A 21,358-nucleotide genomic window follows, 5' to 3' on the forward strand; every position below is an offset into this window, starting at 1 on the left:
AAATCAGCTTCCTCCAAGCAAGTGACAGAACTTAATGTTCCAGAAGCAAGTGAGAATAAGGTCGAAGGGTGGAGCATGAACATCTCACAACGGAATAACCTCTCTTCAAAATCCAAGCCAACAAGAACACAAACCACTTTCTTGGGATGCCTCATGTCAACCCTGTGAATTACTTTACAGTTCACGTTAATTTTTCGACAATCTCTTTTAGGAGGAAACAGGCCAGTTATATTAGACTGGACCACACAACACTGTCGCTGTTTCACCATCGTTTTGCCTACAAAATTGGTCATTTCACACAAGTCGACCTAATAATAATTGTAGCAATGTGTAGTATTCTCAAAATGTTTCATATACGTATTTTTCAATTTAAATGGAGACCGTGGGGTGTATATGCCCCTTTGAAACAGCACACCTATATCCCTTGGATATATACCTAGTAGTGCAAATGTAGGTAGCAGTGCTGACAACAACCAAAACATGGAAAGAGCCCAAATGTCCATTGGCAGATGAATGAATAAAGAAGATGTGGTATATATAGACAATGGAGTACTACTCAGCAATCAAAAAGAAGGAAATCTTGCCATTTGCAACTACGTGGATGGAATTGGAGGGCATAATGCTAAGCAGAATTAGTCAGAAAAAGACAAATATCATAGGACTTCACTTAAGATACAAAACAGATGAACATAAGGGAAGGGAGGCAAAAATAATATAAAAACAAGTAGGGGGACAAAACATAAGAGACTCTTAAATACAGAGAACACACTGAGGGTTGCTGGAGGGGTTATGGGTGGGGGGAATGGGCTAAATGGGTAAGGGGCATTAAGGGAGACACTAGTTGAGAGGAGCACTGGGTGTTATACATAGGGGATGAATCACTGGAATCTACTCCTGAAATCATGATTGCACTATATGCTAACTTGGATGTAAATTAAAATATAAATAAAATAAAATAAAATAAAATAAAATAAAATAAAATAAAATAAAATAAAACAAAATAAAATGTAGACCTTGGGTTGTAAAAACAAAATGAGAATATATAGCACATACTAAATTCTTAATAAGTGTTTGCTGAATCTTCAAGTATATAAACCCCAGTGATCTGATGGCCTTGGTTGTATCTTACGCACACCAGGTATAAACTTTTTTTTAATGTTTGTTTATTTTGAGAGAGAGAGATCAAGCATGAGAGAGGGGCAGAGAGAGAGAGGGAGAGAGAGAGAATCACAGAACCCAACACAGAGCTTGATCCCATGAACCGTGAGATTGCGACCTGAACCGAAATCAAGAGTCAGATGCTTAACCGACCGGGCCACCCAGGCACCCCTAGGTACAAATTTTCTAACGTCAGGCTGAATGCCCTTTAACACTTTGAAGCTGAGTTTCACTAAGCTTGAAAAAATAATAAAAAAAGTTCCACTTGATTTATATATGTACATTTTTATTAGAATTCTTCAGAACTGTCAATAGTTGAACAATACACCAGGAAAAAAACACATGGAACATCAACATCCTTTAAACTTGCACCGCGCACATATTTACACATAAAGTTACTGTATATATAAAAAATATTTTCAAGGACTCATGGGCGGGGGAATTATTCAAAAGACATTATTGCTACATTTCAATATTTACAAAAAAAAAGCCATAAAATAATTTCAAACATTAAGCCACTGCAAAGAAACATCCAATGTGGAAAAAAAAAAAAACAAAAACAACACAACTATAAAAATATAAACTTTCAAGAATATCCAAGACAAAACTCTCAGTGAAGTGCCCCTGAAGTACCTAGACACCCACAATCAACAGCCACTTATCTTACTATGATCAAAGTCAATAGAAACACAAAGGAAATTCTCTGACAAAGTATGGCAAATAGCGACAATCTCTTACGTGATAACAAAACCCCAAAACCTGTTACCTTTGGAAAGGTGCAAGAGTATAGAACTCCAGTGCAAATGGTTACTTCCAGCTAAACGACCACAGTTCTCTAAATGTAGTCTAAGGGACCCAGGAGGGGGAACCGTGAAGGCGGCATACCTGAATCTCGCGAGACAACAAACATGGCCGCATACACAGGGACCTCTGACGGTTGGGCAGGGAGTTATTAAAAAAAAAAAAAAAAAAAAGTCAACTCTAAGAATAATATCCAGGCTACAGCCCAAAGGGTACAATTTAAATATGTTTCAGCGGGAGAGTAGCCTTACGTCTAAGGAACGGATACAGTATGTTGAGTATATAAACATCAGAGTGCTTTAAGTGTTGGTGGATTGCAAATAAATAAGTACTCAAGCACTCTGCTTCCTACATGGCTGCTATGTAAGCTTTCGGGAAGCTCCTCTGGACAGCTGGGTGAAGAGAAGCAAGAGCAGTACTGATGATGAAGGCCAAGCTGCTTCTTGAGTGTTGAAGGACCCTCTTGGGCTCAAGGCAAGAATACCCCCCAAAATATTTGTCTACAAGCATACACACACGCACACACATACACACTTATATAGGTACTGGCCCGGCGTCCAGGATATGCCTGCAGAGGAGGCTGAATCTAAACTTAATGTCTGGCTACAGAAGGATCCAAACTAAAACAGCACTGTTTTGTCACTCCCGAGGGAGTCATGCAGTCAGTCACTTTCTCAAATGGCATCCAATCCATTGAGCACAATGCCATTCTGAAGCTGGTAGGCTTGTTCTGGAGCATCTGCAGAGCAAGTTCATAGGCTACAAAAGGAGATCTTTGTTAAGATTGTGCTTGGCAATTATGGGTTTTTTTTTTCTTAAAAAAAAAAAAAAAAAAAGCACTGTTTCCTTCAAATTTGGCCCTTAATCTATTTCTACACACAGCAGACTTGAGCCAGGGTCATATCCAGAAACTACATCTTGTGGGTTTTCTCTCCTCAATATATGAACATGTACAATTTATAGATGAGTATATACAAATGCTGGCTGGGGAGGCCTTCTCTCTGATTCAGCGCCCTAATAGCGAACTCTATTTACAGACCAGGTCAGTAGTAAAAAGGCTCATGCCCAGCAGCGAGTCTTATACTCCTGCTCGGGGAGCATTTTTCCATGGCCTATGTCTCATTCCTCAGCACGAAATCCTAGATTTCTTAAGCCCAGATAGTCATAGACTTCTGCCCTTTGTTCTAATAACATTCCATTTTCCACATCAAGAGATCAGGTTTCAGCTTCTAATCTTGCTGCGTCATCGTATCATTATGGATGGTTATGAGGCCCAAAGGCGACTACTGCCATTTATTCAAATAAACTATCAACTCTGCTCTTCAAACAGAAAGTGGAGAAGCCTTGGAAAGGCCCCAGGGTGTGTGGCCCATCCCACCCTCCCTTGCTCCAAGTCTGCATTTTGTTTTTGTTTTGTTTTGTTTTCGTTAATGGGGGCTGCCTCGTTATCGGGGATATGTGCAGTTCGAACCCTTACAATAGCGTGGTGGCTGATGACAAAAATCATTGGCCACTGAAGTGTGCTTGTAAAGACGGGATTACAGCGGGGTGTCCTCTACCCTGGAACAGGATGCGAGTTGAAGGGGGAATGAAATAACCAGGATAGGAACCAAAAGAAGAGGGATCGTTCTCGCTGGGGAGACCCCGGCGCTCCTCCTGCTTCAGGCATCCTCGTGGACCAGCAGAGGCTGGGTAGAAGATGTGCTGCTGCCCACAGAATTGATCCGCACACAATGGTCCACCGCTGTGGGGCGCTCCCGGTTCGGGCTGCAGTTTGCTAAGTTGGAATAAATCTGAGGAAAACAAGCCCACAGTTAACATGCCAGTCCCTACACCACGAACACAACGACAAAGGGGCCCATTTGGGCTTCGGGATCGCAAATAACTTACAAGGCCTTTTAAAGGGAGGAGATTTACAAGACTTTCACAGCCAAAACCCCAATCCTATTGACAAAAGGAAACACAAGCTTTGTTTTAGCCCTCATTTCCCCCCAGGTCTGATACATAAAAAGTGATGGCAAAAAAAATGTGCTGGGATGCATCTGGGAGCAAGTATTATCTAACCTATTAAAAAGCTTTATAAACCTCTGAGGCCAATGATGAACCCAATGGCTGATGTCATTTGCTGGGAAATCGGTGGCCCTTCCAGGGGTGGGAAATGCTGTTGTATTTGAAATCTGCTCGGACACCCGGAAAAGCAAGCTTTAACCCAAAAATATCAGTGGTGTGCTCATAGAAAAGGTAGCTCCGAGCCACGATCCATTAAAAAAAAGCAGCTTAAATAAATCCAAGTTATAGTAAGGATCACGAATTCTTCCTTAAGAGCAGGAGAAGAAATAATGGATTTGAGTTTTGAACGCCCCCCCCTCCCCAAATCACTGGGAGGGATCTCCCAACTTCAAACAGCTCTTCATTCTATATGGCTTGTGGGCATGACAGCTAGCTACCATTTTCTGGCTATGCTTGTTTGAGCAGAAGGTCTATTTCACTGCAGTAACAAGCTGTCTTTTCTATGCCTTCATTCTAGTTCACATTACCCCACTGTCCAAAGGCTGAAGGGCCATGACACGTGACACAGAGAACACGCCGACCCCATGACCGGCACTTGGGGTGGGGGAGGAAACACGGTGCATCCTTATGAAACATTCCGCTTCCACATTTCTGCATGCAAAGCCCTCCACTCTTTTTCCTTCTCATCTCATGTGTTTAGGCTCAGAAAGGGGAGCCAGGCAGAAAGAACTGTTTCCACTGCTTTACGTGGCTGCCCAGAGCCCAGTTTGCCACCTAAGCCAAGGAGAGAAGGGATGAGTAAAGGTCTTCACCCCCAGAGCCTCAGAAGGGTGCATCTGGAACCAAGAGAAAGGAAGGAGGTTCTACGCCTGGCCAGAGGGAACTCACATGATTGGTGCTATCTGAAATCTGCTTCTCGATTAGCTGCACGATCTGCTTGAATGTTGGCCTTTTCAGGGGATCAGCATCCCAGCAAGTCTTCATTATGTCATACCTGCAAAGCAGAAAGCCATTTCCTATCACCCCCCAATGCCGTTAACCTGGCTTCTCACGGCGTATGCCACGTGACAATCTCAAATTCCAGGGCCGTGCAAACGGACATACTGAATGGCACGTGCGTGATGAAATAAAACACCGTATATGTGAAAGGTGGCTGAAACTTTCCACATATTTGGTGACAAGAGATTATGAAAATAAGCTACAAAAATGACATTTGATCAAGATGTCATAAAAAGGAATCAGGTGACATTGACATTTCAAACCGTACCAGTGAAAACCCTTAACATCTGGGTTTCTATCTTCGTAAAGGAAAATAAAAGGGGAAGCACTATCTGAAGGAAAACGTGTCGGCCCTTACATTTCAGCAGGTGCGTGCTCAGGGCTGAGCATTCGGAACCCTTCCTTGATCATCTTGTAGAACTTAGAGTCGACTGGCATTCCAGGGTAGGGGCTGCTTCCTGAGGCACAAACGGTTTGCAAATCAGTGTTACTAATAAGCAAGCAGGACACTGACGAACCTTAAAGAAGATGCTGAGTCTAACCAAGGTGCCTTTGGCAAGGCATTTTACCTAAAGAGAACAGCTCCCACAGAAAAATCCCATAGGACCAGACATCACTTTCAAATGTGTACACACAGTTGAAAATGCTTTCAGGTGCCATCCACTTCACAGGTAGCCGAGCCTGTAATGGAAGCACAACAGATTCGGCCAGGTTAATTATTAAGAAGCTAAAAAAAAAAAAAAAAAATCCTGTAGACATTGCTCCTGCTGAGGGGGTGAGGGTGAGAAGTTGACTGCCCGCCATCTCACAAAAGCCTTTTCCCCTAGGACCTCAGATGACTCCTACTACCTCTGAAACTGGGGGCTCACACGATCCTATCCCCATTTTCAAAAGCGGGACATTGAGTCAATACAGCATGGCGGTTAAAAGCACAGCCGTCAGAGGCAGACACATGGGTTCAAATCCTGGCTCCGCCACTGGCCTTGAGTAACAGAGGTTTGTGAGTTACCACTGAATGTGTTTTCCCTTTTCCTTGATAGAAACATGGCCTCCCACAATAAAAACGACATTTCCCAGCTCCTTTGCAGCTTGGTGTAGCCATGCGACTCAAGTCTGGACACCAGGTTGTAGGTATGATACGGCAACTATAGGAAGACCTTCTTAAAAGATGGCTGGCATGTGCCCTTTGCTCTTTCCCTTCTCATCCCTCCTCCACCCTGCCTTCCGACTGTGGTGGCTGGCTATCCAGTGGCCACCTTGGGCCAAGAACAGGAGGGCTATACCAGAGATGTAAGAAAATGGAAGGGTAAAAGGATTTGGTCCTGAGTGCTTCACAGAACCTCTACACCAGCCGTGGCCTGCGGCTACTACACTTCTTTTACTTTTCTTTTGGGTTTTCTGTCCTTTGAAACCCAAACCAATCCTTCATGAATACACTGGGAAGGTCACAAGTAACTGTAATTAAAAGACAATCTCGGGGCGCCTGGGTGGCTCAGTCGGTTAGGCATCCGACTTCGGTTCAGGTCATGATCTCACGGTCCGTGAGTTCGAGCCCCGCATCGGGCTCTGTGCTGACAGCTCAGAGCCTGGAGCCCGCTTCGGATTCTGTGTCTCCCTCTCTCTCTGCCCCTCCCCTGTTCATGCTCTGTCTCTCTCTATCTCAAAAATAAATAAACGTTAAAAAAAAAAATTTAAAAAGACAATCTCAATATGGTCTGCTAGAAAGCAAAAATAATACTTCATATCTCATGAGTTGTTTGGTGGGTTAAATGAGATCACGTAGGTAAAAGTGCTTACCACAGTACTGCCGACAGACCAATCTCTAAACGATTGCCTTGCACAAGCGAGCACACAATAAATAGGGGCGGCTCATGGTGCCTAGGACTATTCCAAGGTGGCAAGTGGCAGACTGGTCTTTACATTCAACAGCTGAACTTCACATCCTGAAGTCTCTCTGCTAAAATCGAGTCAGACTTGCTGGGACTATTGCTCTTACAGACATTCTGGATGCCTGGATCTTAATCTACCACAAAAAGCTAACTCAGTCCTTCTCTTAATCCATTCAGGATTGAAACTGGGAAGACAATTTTGTTTTTCTAGTGTTAAAGTTATTTTAGCCAGCAGGAATGAGAAAAGAAAAGAAAAGAAAAGAAAAGAAAAGAAAAGAAAAGAAAAGAAAAGAAAAGAAAAGAAAAGAGAAAAGAAAAGAAAGGAAGGGAAGGGAAGGGAAGGGAAGGGAAGGGAAGGGAAGAGAAGGAAGAGAAGAGAAGAGAAGAAAAAAGAAAAGAAAGAAAGAAAGAAAGAAAAAGAAATTAAGGAAGAAGAAAAGAAAAGAAGGAAAGGAAAGGAAAGGAGAAGAGAAGAGAAGAGAAGAGAAGAAAGAAGGAAGGAAGAAAGAAAGAGAAAGAAAAGAAAGAAAAAGGAAGGGAAGGAAGAAGGAAAGAAGAGGAAGAAAGGAAGAGAGAAAAAGAGAGAAAAAGAGAAAAAAGAGACAGAGAGAAAAAGAGACAGAGAAAAAGAAAGAAAGGGAAGGAAGGATGGAAGGGAGGAAGGAAGGACACATTCCAGTATCCCCTCCCAGATTTTATACCTAAGTTCCTACAGGGAGCTTTAACCTGAGATTGAAGGTGTCCTGAACTCAGGGGCCTGTGGACTTGGAAGGGGAAAAAAATGCCACACATTCTTATTTTCACTAACTTCTAAATGAAGTTTAGCATTTCCTTAAGTTCTGGATAAAAGCAATAAAGCCCAGTAATGTCAGCAGGTCCTGTGATTCCATCACCAACAGTCACTGCAGACACCTCCATCATGATTAGTGTTTACGTTCATCACCACTTTGAAATCAGTTTTTAGACCCACGGCTAGAACAGGTTATTCTGTGTAACAAAGAAACACGCGTACTGATGTCAAAAAATATCCTTTTTTAATATTTTGATAACTATATTCCAATTTAACTGCTTTTCTTGGTAATCCTATAGATTTTATTTTATGCATTTAAGACAATGTTCTGACAAGGTATCCGCTGGCTTCACCCACAGAAATATGACGAAGAACCTACGAGGAATGGAAGAACTTTCTGAGAAGCTGTCACGGGGAGATGTCACATGACTATGATGTAGCAAATCTGAGGCAGTAACATGTTGTGGGAGTTTCCCTGCTTTTAACTTGTCCCATAAATCCTCCTTGCCCAGGAGCCTGGTGAAGAGAGATCTGTAATTGGTTCGTGCAACAGACTTGAGCTGGAGCCCACAATCTAGAAGCCTGGTGGGACCTAACCCATCCTTGTTCATTACAGGTCGCGAACCAATCACAAGCTATTAAGAAGCTGCAGCATAACCACTGTCATGATTATTTATATCCCACATAAGACATCTATAAAGAACAGTCAGAAGAACGAGCGCCACGTGCATATTGGCTGCAACGCACCTGAACTCTGTAAAGTTCTAAGCACTTCACCTAGATTCACTCATTTAACCCTCCTAACAACTTGATGAGTCAGGTGACAGTATCATTTCCCAAGAAGAGAAAAAGAAGCAAGGTTGAGAGGCCCCGGGTAATTCTTGCCAAACATCACAGAGCCATTAAATGATGGAACCAGATCCGAGCTCGGCAACGGCAGTCCAGAAACTGCCGTCTTCCTCCTCTTGCCCTTCTGTCACTATTCCAAGGCCTGGATCGGGGACTACCTCTCATTCTTTCTTCCAGTAGTGCATGCACCGGGATGGAGAGAACTTGGTTTCATTAACCCTCGTAATAATGAAGTGCAGCGTCAGAAGAGATTTATTAGAAATACATGCCTTGATCAGGAAGGAAAGCCAGAAACACTTCTGTAAAACCAAGCCAAGTACAGCCTACCCATAGAGATGGCCACAGTGACGCAGGACAAAATATTACATTATCCTAAGGCACACACACAGCTACCATCAGGAATAAATCTGGACTGGGGAAACAGGCCTAGGAAAGAGATGCAGAAGAATATATACACGGGACTATATGGCTTCCCACACTAACGGGATGCTGCTTGTAGATCATGGGCTCTGGATTCAGCCTTTAACCGACCTGTGTCATCTGAGAATCAGTGATGTTTATTACTAAAACATATAAAACATACTGAGCTTTAGTTTCTCCAACTCTGAAAGAGTGAAGACATTGCATTCTAACACCCAGGGGTTGTTCTCAGGATACAATGAAAACTGGCAACGAAATAAAGCACTCTGAACTAAAATCACTATGTTCTATAAGCCCATGATTACTTACGAAACTATTTAATATGCTCTCTATTGGTTATAAGATCCGACATTCTACATACCTAATTCTGAACATAACCTTAGATTTTAATCTTTTTCACATAGCATGTCAATCTCCAGATAAAATTCCCCTGCTGTGACCTTCAGGCCCACATTTGTTTCACTTGAACAAAACAGAGTTCATTGCTATTCTCAGGCTATAATGAAAATTAAGGCTATTTCTGTTTCCTTCACATGCCCCATAATTACACAATTAGAATTAGGAATTCTATTATCGGAATGTTAGTTGTAGTAATGTTCAGCATACCATGCAAATTTTGCTGAAGGACACTTAATTTGACTGCTAAAATGCATGCTATCTCAAAGGTAGGATTTGCATTACGAAACTCATAAAAAGCAATTCTTAGAAAAACTTGAAACTAACATCCTTCATTGGACTGTCAAGCAGAGAGCGGGTACTTACGTTTCCTTTGACCACATAATTAGAATCATTCTTGATGTCTCTGGCTAGACCAAAATCACAAATCTTTGTGATTCGACCATGAGTAAGGAGGATATTTCTAGCAGCCAAGTCTCTGTGAATACACTATTAGGAGAGTGGGAGAGAAAAGAAAACCATTTACATTTATTTTAAACTCCTCAAGAATGAAAACTACGTGCAATGTTAGGATGCTGCTTCTGTCACACAGGTCCAGTAACTTGGCTTCGCACTGAAGCTATTCGGTGCACCAAAAATAAACATCTAAATTACGCTCTGAATGATGTGTGTTTCGCATCGTTAGGACCTTAATTACTACAATCGCTTTCAAAACCAACTCGAATACATTTTCTTCCTCTTAGGACTGCTTTCATTCACAGGAAAATACATTATAAATAGTCACATCATACTTTTTAAACTGAAAACTCATTTTGCATGCTTCTTTTTGAATGTCCTTTTATAGAGTTTCTGAAATGTGTTTGCAACTTCAATTTGATGTCTCCCAAGGACACAGGGAAGAGGCTCTTTATTTCAGCCATCCTACATCCTCTTTTAGTTTGGTAATTGTTTGGAAATGTCACCAGTGACACTTACGGGGAGGATCTGTTACCTCCTCCTAGTCTGCCAGTCCCATTTGCTAGGGCACCCCTCTCACCCTTCCAGAGACTCTGTTCCTTGTTTTGATTCTATCATTCCCTTCCCATCCCCATCTTTTCCCCAAATGCTTATCATTCTGACTCCTTTATTCCCCCACACTTCATAAACCATACAATATTTGAGGTCCAACTTCAATAAAGCCCAAGTATGTGCTTCACCAAGCATTGCAACTGCATGAGGTACCCCTTCCTTTTGCTGATGAAATCATTCTCTCTATTTTCTAAGAGCAGCTCCCGTATCCTAAAAGCCAAAGTTTTTAAATGAATTCAATGCATAAAAAAAAAATATTCATAGAAAGCTCATTTAGACAGGCTTGCACTTTAAAGCTTATAAATGAGAACAGGAATTCCAAAAAGACAGCAGTTGGAATATGAAGAAACTAAATCTCCTCTGTTTTTGGTTACTGCACTTCAAAATGACACTGTGCATTCGAACTATGGCTCCAAAGTGCTCGGTGGGGTTGGGGCTGGGGGGGTTGGTGTGGGAGTGCCTTCCCGGGAACCACGCCCACTCACATTCTTCGAGGCGAGGAATGCCATGCCCTTGGCCACTTGGTACGAGAAGCTCAGCAAGTCCTCCAGGTCTAGAGCCAACTCATCGTCCTCCATGATGGCGGGAGTCACATCTCTTTCTATGTATGAGCCTGTTAGGAGGAGAAGGACTTTGTTAGCAATTAAACCTCAAAGCAAGGAAAACAGAAGATGGTGACAACAGGGATACCAAAGGGCTGGTAACGAAGGGACTGATGTGAACGTGCAGGCAGGTCATCTCCCCGGTGCTGAGGAAACGGAAGTGCTCAAGCACAAAGTTAATATTCATCACCTGGGGCCTCAGGGGAGCAGGATCATGAATTAATACAAAAACCTCATGTTTTTGATATGTAAAACATGCATCTGATACATTGTGATCTGCAAAATACATATGTGATACACATATATTTTCATACATGCAGTAAGATGCGCACACACAGTTACAAACGCTCTGACCCCAATGCCCACTTGGAACCCTTAACTGCCATTCAACATTGGCACTGTTATTGGGGGCTACTGTAACGGGGAACCAGTCGCCATGGGGCACGGTATGATATTTCAGAGCAGTATGAGAAATCCTCTCGAAATGAAAAAGGTACCCACCTATTCTGGCGGATCTCCTTTTGTCTGCCTTGGTTGGCACAACATAAGAAACGCCGGGTTTCATGTCCATGTACTCATTAGTACTATCGTTGCTGGGAGAGAGGAAATATCCATCCATCAAATCATGACTGAACAAAATGGGAAAAAGGGGAGTACACACGGGGCAGGCTCTATACCCTCATTCCCTTCTTTACAGAACAGGCTGATTTTGTTCAAAGAAAGTACTGCCAGGTCTGAGTGAAGAAAATCTTGTTCATAAGATAGGGGATTTTAATATTCAACATTAGGGTCCAATCCCCAGGAATGAGACGGCATGTTTTGTGTTCAATCGTAGATGGGGGATTAGAAATTCCCCATCTCTTGACACCAGGGATTTAATGGGGAAACAGAGAGTAAAAAAAATTAACCCCCATCCCCTTAAACTCTCTAAATTAGCCCCAAGAGACAAGATGAAAGAGACAAGACACAAAGGGCAAGAACTTCTGAGATGTGTTATGGGGGGAAGGCAGGGATCGTTAACATATAGCGACTGATGGAAGAAGGTTTTAAAAAAACCAAGTTTAGTTCAGATAAACACCAATAATTTGGATGATTTTCTGAACCATCTGGACCTCTTGAATCTGCAACATTTGGCTGGAAAGTCTTCAAGATTTCTAGTACTTCCTGCTTCTGATTAGCATAGAAACACTGTGACAACAATCTCCTTCAGATTATGCTGGTGGTTCCAGTCCCATATGGGATCCCAGTGCACAAAGAACACCACGTCGGATTGAACAATTTAGGCCATTATTTCAGAAAGTTGAAAAATATCTATGGGGCCAAGGTTTTTAGAAATAAGGCAAAGTGGCTCATTTATTTATACAAAGAGCATATGTTCTGGAGAAACTAACCAAAGGTGGTTTGTACTGTATTTTACTACCACCTGACACTACCCAAATTTACTGGGCTAAAAAAAAAAATAAAACAAAAAGCCTTTGCCTGGGGTTTAAAACTTTAGCCAGGGCAGGTACAGAAAAGGGCTTTAAGAGGTAACCGTCCACCAATGATATTTGCTGAGGTCTTCTTGAGGGCCTGGAGTCAAGTTCGAAAGACAACGTCTTGCCATCTCAAAATGCAGGGGGACAGAGTGAATAAAAGGCAGAGGAGAAATCCAATACACAATTTCAGAAATATAAAGCGTAAGGGAGGAGTATGATTTCTGCTGGCCTCTGGGTGAATCTAGGAAACCTTCATAAATGGTGGATCTCAACCTTTGGAAAGAACGGGCAAGGTATGGCAGAGAAGAATCCTATTCTGGTTGGTAAGCCACATTCATCCTCCTTAAAGGAATTTGAAGCTCCTTACACATCATTCAAATTCAGAACTATATTAAGTATAAAACAGATGAAAATAAGGTATAGAACTTTTAAAAATGTGCTAGTCTTTGTGCCTTTTTATAGCATGATGAGTTTTTTAAAAAAGGGCAAGGTATTCAGAAATAATTCACAGGTAGACGGTGAGAAACCTACATGCAGAGATACGTTCAGAGCTCTCTGCCACTCTGTTAAAGGTTTTCAAGAAGTTTACTGAGGCAACTCAACAATACAGTAACAAGCCCGACAGGGTGAATGAAATGACACACAAGAACAGAGTCATAAGAGAAACAGGTACAGAATTCATTTGACTGAACAGAACTAATGCCTTGAAACAAACGAAAGATGCATTTAAAAAAATCAACGGAAATCTAAGTTTAACACTATTCAAATCTTTACAAACACTATTCGAACTTTCTAAATTGTTGGTGACATCTAAATGATTTAATAATTCTGATTTTGTGCCTCGAAGTATCTCTGTTCACGTTTTTTTTTTTTTTTTTAACAATCGGCCTTGATTGCAAACCCTTATGACCCCTCGAACTGCCTGTCAACAGCTATTTATGTAAATCAGCCTTACCAGGAAGACTCCTTTGACTGCAGAAGGTTCTTATAAAGTGCCACTTCTGCATGATCTTCCTGCTTTGAGCAAATAAATGAATCGCGTTTTCTTCTCAAAAAATTCAAAAGATCACCATAGCAACAATACTCAGTAATGACCAGGGTGGGCCCTACAGGCATATAAGAGAAGGTTAAATAAAGAGAGATGAGATATATAGACAATGCTGCGCCCCCCCCCCCCCCTCCATAATTACACTCAGGAGTGATCATAACCATTAACATTCAGGTTCGTTTGACAAGCCCACTTAGTACCAATACAACCTACCTATTGACACCGCTGGCAAAAAATAGCATTCTGTGGGGTCAAACTGAACAAGCAAGCCCCCTTTACCTGCCTTTCTAAGTGATGTCAGTGCCTGGAGCCAGGCATGACTGCTGGCTTTACAAAGAGTTACCGCTTTCAATGTTGTACGACTATCAAATTTCCTCCATGAATCCTTTGATTCACTTCTGTTTGCAGGGGCTCCACACCCTCTCCCACCGTTATTGTGGAAATGATGCAGAGAACAAACTGCATAATAAGAAAAAGCAACCACACGGAACAGCCGGCTGATATGTGACCGTGCCTACAACTGCAGCCCTGAAGTTAACAGGCAACTATTTCACTTGGGCAGACATGTTGGTGAACCATGCATGATGTGGATGCCACCTTCACGGGGGCTGTTTTAAGAAATTATGGAGGCCGTCAACTTGACCGCGAATCTCTGTACATCTTGAGGAAGATGGCTCATCTGGTCCTTTGGACCAACATGTTTTCTGGAAACATCACAGAGATCCTTGATGGAAGGCTCTACCTCAGAACGGCTTCAGACCGGAAATTTATTTTCTTGCAGAAGTGAAGTGTCTGCCTCATTTGGTGCATTATTTGAGAACTGGCAGGCTTCAAAGTCTATCTTTAATTATGACGTGCAAATGAATGTTAACCCTTTAGTGACTACAAATGATCCAGCAAAGTATAAAGCCTGCAAGATCGGGAGACCTGCTGGATGAGAGGAGACATTCTCAAGATCCTCAGGAGGTCAATGTCGAGGCAACATATGTGACAGTAACTAGGGTATGTCCTGGGCTGTCCCACCTATGACGATAAAACTCAAATACACACTCTGAAGAACAACACTTTTGGGAGCAAAGGTGTGAAATCAAGCAAGAGGTAACAACCTGGGCAAAAATCTTGCAAGAAGCTTGTAATCGAGCATTGTCGAAATTGTATGAAAATTTCCTTTTGATCATTTGAAAGATAATAAAAGGTAATTTGGTCATGGCTTTACCTCCAACGGTGCATGCTCCGAGAAGATTCACAATATTCATGTGATTGCCGAGGTAACTCAAGACTTTGAGCTCGGACATGAGGGCTTCTCGTTCGGTTAAATGGGCACTTGCTAAAATTAGAGAGATCTCATTTTAGCAAAAAGTACATCTGGCAAGCCAATGTTGAGGGCATGCAGCAGCCTACAGGAGAAAAGCTTACGTTTGAGCATCTTAACGGCAACGGTCATGGCTGCATCCGACTTAATCAGGCCATATGCAGTGGCCTCAACCACCTTCCCGAAGGCACCGGCACCCAAGGTTTTCCCTGCAGAAAGGAAGGGAAGAGAGCACGTGGTGGTGTTGGGACCAACGGACCACCTGTGTAATCTCAAACTCAACAATTAAGGAACTGTTACAGAATTAAGGACAAATCTGTCCATGACATCTCCCTATAATGTGCAGTAGGCCAACTCTATCAAAGGTGGTGACATTTCACAGAAAACCCGGTTTCAGGTGCAACAGAACAAAGGAAGTTATTGGGGTTCCCTAAAGTCTTTGTTATGCGCACCCAAAGAGGTTACACGGAAAGCCCCGGCTTCATACTGACCAAAACTCAGCCTGTTTCTGGGAAACTCCCATTTGTGATCGTAAGGAAGCTGTGTTGGGTCTATGTAAACATAATTGTTTCCATTTATCTCCTCGACAACCTTCCACTGCACTTCATACATGGGTTTCTGGTCGGGGGAGAAAGGGAAAGGTATATCGTCTTTTAATGATGAACATTTCAATCATTACAGCGCTTATTAGGGGAGAGAGCAAAGGAAGGATTACCTGTAAATATTTGTAGGTAAGTATCATCACGATAATACACATCATACCAGCTGCGATCACAAAACCAATCAGCAAAGGTGTGAACAGGGTGTGAGGATGCATTTGTTCTAAAATGAAAGGGGAATGTGGAATCACAATCTATTAGCAGGGACGGATCTTTATCCACCTGACCCCAAACTCGCCCATCTCCCATTTTACAGCCCATGGCAGGGTTCAAAGCCATGGGCATTCTCCGCTCCTTGCCTCGTTTATTATCTTACTCTTGTTATTCAAAGGAATCTTTTCAAATAACAACTTAAACCAGGCTCCTGTGGAGGTTGAGATTTCTGTAGCATAAGAATAATTTTATGCCGCTTGTCAACAAAAAACAACATACGAGTGAGTTTTGTACTTCAACCAAATTCCTGCTTTGGACAGCTTTAAGAAGTTTCCTTTCTGGAGGGTCTAAACTTTCTTCTTTATGCTTCCCTGCATTTTCCAAATTTTCTACATGGAGCAAGAATTTCTTTTACAACCAAGAAAACATTGTAAGAAAACATTTTTAAAATGTTCTTTCATTGCCTGAGTAAAAAAAAAAAAAAAAATCTATGATGAAGAACAATGGAAGATTCTTCCCTCATTACTCAAAACTGAAAACACACAACTTTTTGGCACACATCTTTGCCAACTCAAGAAAACAAAAACTAAGCCCTAAGAATGTAGGCGCCCGGTTTCTTTGTCTTCTAACTTCATACCAATTCATCAATTTGTCCACAAGGATCATTTAACTTATGTTAGCAGAGGTAGTCAGTCACTCATGATTCAAATTTTGCAGACATTAAAGAAATAGTTCATGGGGCGCCTGGGTGGCTCAGTCGGTTGAGCGTCCAACTTCAGCTCAGGTCATGATCTCACAGTCCGTGGGTTCGAGCCTCGCGTCGGGCTCTGTGCTGACCGCTCAGAGCCTGGAGCCTGTTTCAGATTCTGTGTCTCCCTCTCTCTCTGCCCCTCCCCCACTTGCACTCTGTCTCTGTCTCAAAAATAAATAAACATTAAAAAAAAAAAAAGAAATAGTTTACTGACGTGACTTCATAAAAGGCAGTGTTAGCTTTCTGATATAGTGCCTGGCGATGTATTAAAATGTGATTTTAAATAACTAAAATTTTAAATTAAATTTAAATTTCTAAATTGCCCTAATTCTGGTTATGTTTGGCTATACGGTAAATACACTCCCCTATTTTTTTCTCTACCCCCTTTAAATGGAAATGATTGGAAATATGCGATTCATTTTATACACACACGCACACACACACACACGCATGCATGCATACATATGTGCACAGACACATGTAAATATAAAGTGTGCAGTTAAAATCACTACATACGTGTTATTAACAAACAGTGCAGAATGAAACTTAGTGAGTTTGATGACGGCATGGTACAATGCAGAAATTACCAGAAATGACATGGCCATTGGTGGAATGGACTGAAAATCATGATTGATATGGCAGGCAGAGCCTAAACATCCCCTTAAATTGGATTAAAAAGAAATATACCTTTGCTGTTACCTTTAAATGCAAAGTTAAAAAAGGCAGAAGTCTTGCCCACATTGTTGGAAGCCCTACACTCGACTGTGCCATTGTGTTTGAAAGCACTGTAATCGATGGAACTTTGAACCACTAGTTTTCCAGACGGCGATACAGATGAGTTTTGCATCTGCACATCCAGTGGCCCAACAGGAACAGGACATCTAGAGGAAAGAAAAATAACAACCCGATTTACTCCAGAAAGATCAACCATCATGAAATACAATGGGTTTGGCATACTTTTCAAACTAAGTTAGCAGGTCATAATCAGGAATTTCCTTTTACAACCAACAGTGGAAGGACAGATGGGCACTAGGTTCCCTGGCACAGTGAGAAAGAACAGCATGGTGGACAAGAAGATCCAGGGAGTGAGACAGGAGTTCGAATCCCGATTCAAACACCTATTCCGTTGAGCGGTTTCATGACCGGTTTCAACGGTACATGAGCGTTGAGAAAGAAGAGCCTAGAGGAGGAAAGAGTTAACGTCTACAAGGATGAAGACAGGGCGGCCCCCAAATCCCCAGCGGCTGAGACCCTGAAGCTCCAGGTTTCATGTAGGGAGACAGAAGCTGTACCATCGGCTCGTACTCCAGGCAGCAAAGCCCATCAGGGGCTAGACCCAGACGACCCTATTTTAAATTATGTACTCCATACACCCAATACCTTTCTATTCCCTCACCTCGTTTTATTTCTCCCCTTAGCACTTAACACCCGATCACGGTAGCTGTTCATTTCATCTTTCGCGGACCCCTACCCATTAGACATAAACTCACAAAGCTGGGACTCAGGTGTGTTTTGCTCACCAGACCGGTGTCTAGCATACAGCTGCCCTCCAGAAACATTTGCTGCACATATAACAGTAACTGCTGGGGTTACTGCCACTGCCGGGGCATTTCCAGGGGTCTCGAGCCCTCCTTATTGTTCCCCAAAGAAAACATTCCGCTAAAACTCCGCTGAAAACAACAATCCTACGTAACCTCTTCCAACTCGTTGTGATAAAGAGGTCTATTCTGTGAAAAATAAAATTCCTATTATTATCCTGACTATTCAATGGTGATGTTACACTGGGCTTTTAAAGCCTGAGCACAAAACAGCGTTTGATGGATAAAAACAGCAATGTTGACCCCATTTTCATCTTCAGGTAATGTGAAAGGACAATTTAAGGCTTAAGTGCAGATTGCGAGGGAGAGGAAAACACAATGCCAGATGTGCTCTGCTCAGGGGCTGGGCACCTAATCAAGGAGAAAACCTTTTAAAAACACGCAGCTTACAAATGCCATATGTATGTTGTAACTGCACGATCATTACTTTTTGGTAACTTGGCAATTAACTTCTGAGGTAATTTTTTTCATGGTAACTGCAGCCACGTTTCCCACACACATTACCTCCTGTGTAGAGAATGGAAATCTAATTACTCTGTCCTGGAAAATTGCTTTATCTACCTGCAGGCTAGAAATTGCGTGATAAATCCAAAAGATAACCACCAAAATAGAGAAGTCGCTCAGTAATCATTTTTCAGCAAACAAAATTAATGTCTCCCACGAAAAATATAGCGATTGTGCCCCCTACAAAGCCACGTGGAGAGAAGAACAAAATAAACAAAGCTTCCAAAAAAAAAAAAAATCTGAAAACATATCTGAAATTCAACTAAATTACAGTCCTTCCCTTACACATGTCAAGTGGTACCCAAAATCATCACCTCACCTCTGCTCAGTTCCTGGACAAAAATACCAATCTACTGTGGGCTCCGGGAATCCAGCTACCAAACACTGTAGTATGCCACTCACGAGACTTTCATGAGTCAGGATTTCTGGTTTTGCTGCAGGAAAAGAGAGACGGTCATACGTCAGACTGCTGGAAAACCTCACCAAGACTTCCTCCCTCCCTTGCTTTCAAGTCCTTAGAACTTTCTTGAGGTTTGAAGAGGACCCGGAGGGAACACATTCAAAGGAGAGAATCTGAAGCAGGGAGGGAGGCAGAAGTGAGGATCAGACCAGGAGGGGCTTACAAAGAGCTGCCCAACCCCAGCGTGGACTGTCCACACTGCAGACGTGGGGGTGCCCGAGAGCTCCCCGTTCGGGGATGACTGAAGTGGGGTTTGCAGGACCACCTGGCAGGGTTTCTGTTTCCTGTGAGGGGCAATCGGAAAGACGGCTTCTAATCCGAACTTTAGGATGCCAGACTGTTGGGAAGGTGGAAATCGCGTTTAAGATTCCTGCCACCAGAATTTCACATCACTGAACCTGCCATAGGAATTTCCAGTTATGGCACGGACTGGAATGGATGAAATTAAGAGGAGTTCCAGGAAAAGAAGAAGTCCGCTCTGCCCATCTCAGGAAGGTCCTCTTTTGGGGGTGAGGGTGGGGGGGGGGTTGGGACAGAAGGGAATGGGTGCGAATGAAAGAACGGAATCATACTATTTACAGAGAAACCCAAACAGAAGAGTAGAATACAATACGGGCTTTGAACTCCGAAGTTTTATTTCAAATGCAAAATATGGACAGAAAATTGTAACAGGAAGCCAGCCCGAGAGTTTTATTCATACATACACCTAAACCTGTGTACAATCACTGAAAAAGTAAATTGTATCAGCAGGCATGCTCTAATTTGACATTTCTGGGTAACTACAATAATCAACTGGTATTCAATCAAGAGTGCCCTAAAGCACTGCAAATTCTTGAGATTATTTCTAAAGTGAAAGGAAAATGAACTTATTACGTTCAGTTGTTCTCCTGGAGATACATTGGAAGACTGCTAACCCTTTGAGAACGAGTAGGCCAGACTGTGAGCATCCGACAGCAGGGACGAGGGGATGCTCCCCCTGAATCCTTAGCACAGCATCAGGCACAGAACTATGGGAGGCGGCACACGTGGCGGCCGGGCCTGCAGAAGGGCGCCCACACTTACCAGGAACCCACCCTCCATCAGGCCTCCTGGTGCGTAACGTGGGAATAATGACAGTACCCATTTCACAGCGATGCTATGACAATTAAATGAGATAGGGCACACCAAGAAGGAAGAATGATATGCACAGAAATGAAATAGATTTATTTGTTATTAGTTTGTTAATGATTCAGTTATCGTTTTCGATTCAGAGTACCAACCCTCCTTGGTGAATCAAGTTTGCCACCGCCTAATTTAACTGTATTTGCCACTCTAAATACTCTCTTCAGTGACGTACAAATTGCTTGAGATAACGTGATAACGTGTACGTGTTGTAACTCAATGCACTGGGAATCTGACATCGAGTATGTTGCAACTGACTGGGAAAATACACGTGGTGAGAAGGTTAAGACGGACAGATCGGAAGCTTAGGAGCTAACTCCCTCAAAGGAAGGGAATGTTATAGAACCACCTCTCGGCACCTCACCTCCTTGCAGGCAAAACAGCTTGGCAGGGATCAGAGCGTCTGCATGCATGGCACACCCACCTGCCACTCAGCCTGGCCCCGCGGATGGGCAGGCCATTTGGCTAATATGCACGAAAGAGTGGCACTCCAAAGCGATCTCAAGGTAGGGGCCTCCTTGAGAGTTTGGATCCAATGCCAGCTTTCACAAATAGAGCAAGAAGACGAGCCATCGTCTTGCAAAAGCATCCATCTGGCAAGTCTCATTTAATTATCATGGGCAACTGTGTGATTGGGCTGAAAAGTAGGACAGAACACAAAAAAACAGTGGAACTTTAGGAGAATGCTATTTGCTGGAGACGGGAGGCGCCATACGGCAGGTCTCTCTGGACTCCATTCAAGTGTCATCTCCTTTTTCAAGCCATGCTCAACTCTCCAAAGCCAAGTTGGTTGGTCTCTCCTCCCTGTTCCTGCAGCATGTTAGGGTACCTGACCCTCTTATACGACATCCTGGTCTGCCTCTTCCATCAGACTCTACGTACTCAAGGGCAGAACCACGTCTTACTGACTGTACCTCGGATGTGGAGCAGGGGCAGAACTGCGTGGACAATTAATTCCCCTCCAAAAGAACAAGGTCCCCAGAGTCAAAGGAATTCGATTAGAATCACAAGAAGGGACCTAGAAGAAGAGACTAATGGTGACTTCCCTGTGTGGGGGGCACCATTTCCACTATTTTGCAATAGCGGGCCGTAAGATAGCCACACATCTACCTGTTCATGTGAATTTTTGTTTAGCGCAGAGATTCAAGGTGAGGGGGGAGGGTCTACACAGAGATGGGAAAGATAACTGGATAGGACTTAGACGGGAATCGAGATTCTAAGACAGATGCCCTTATACCAACATTCTTTTTGT

At 42.8% G+C, this 21,358-nt stretch overlaps 1 protein-coding gene across 1 annotated transcript in view; it reads right to left on the reverse strand.

Annotated features, from left to right (window-relative positions):
• Positions 1-1,423: 1,423 nt before the first annotated feature.
• KIT (KIT proto-oncogene, receptor tyrosine kinase) overlaps positions 1,424-21,358 on the reverse strand; it is an 86,579-nt gene continuing 66,644 nt past the window's right edge. Inside the window, exons 8-21 of the mRNA XM_042936364.1 lie at positions 18,805-18,919; positions 17,083-17,264; positions 15,536-15,642; positions 15,312-15,438; positions 14,925-15,029; positions 14,725-14,835; positions 13,416-13,566; positions 11,484-11,575; positions 10,866-10,993; positions 9,679-9,801; positions 5,538-5,649; positions 5,327-5,426; positions 4,858-4,963; positions 1,424-3,752 (exon numbers count right to left, since the gene is read on the reverse strand). Of these exons, the coding sequence (XP_042792298.1) occupies positions 3,621-3,752; positions 4,858-4,963; positions 5,327-5,426; positions 5,538-5,649; positions 9,679-9,801; positions 10,866-10,993; positions 11,484-11,575; positions 13,416-13,566; positions 14,725-14,835; positions 14,925-15,029; positions 15,312-15,438; positions 15,536-15,642; positions 17,083-17,264; positions 18,805-18,919 (1,691 nt within the window). The 3' untranslated portion in view covers positions 1,424-3,620. The remainder of the gene's footprint in view (positions 3,753-4,857; positions 4,964-5,326; positions 5,427-5,537; positions 5,650-9,678; positions 9,802-10,865; positions 10,994-11,483; positions 11,576-13,415; positions 13,567-14,724; positions 14,836-14,924; positions 15,030-15,311; positions 15,439-15,535; positions 15,643-17,082; positions 17,265-18,804; positions 18,920-21,358) is intronic.

The sequence above is a fragment of the Panthera leo genome, chromosome B1, assembly GCF_018350215.1.
Source record: "Panthera leo isolate Ple1 chromosome B1, P.leo_Ple1_pat1.1, whole genome shotgun sequence".
In the NCBI taxonomy this organism is placed as follows: Eukaryota; Metazoa; Chordata; class Mammalia; order Carnivora; family Felidae; genus Panthera; species Panthera leo.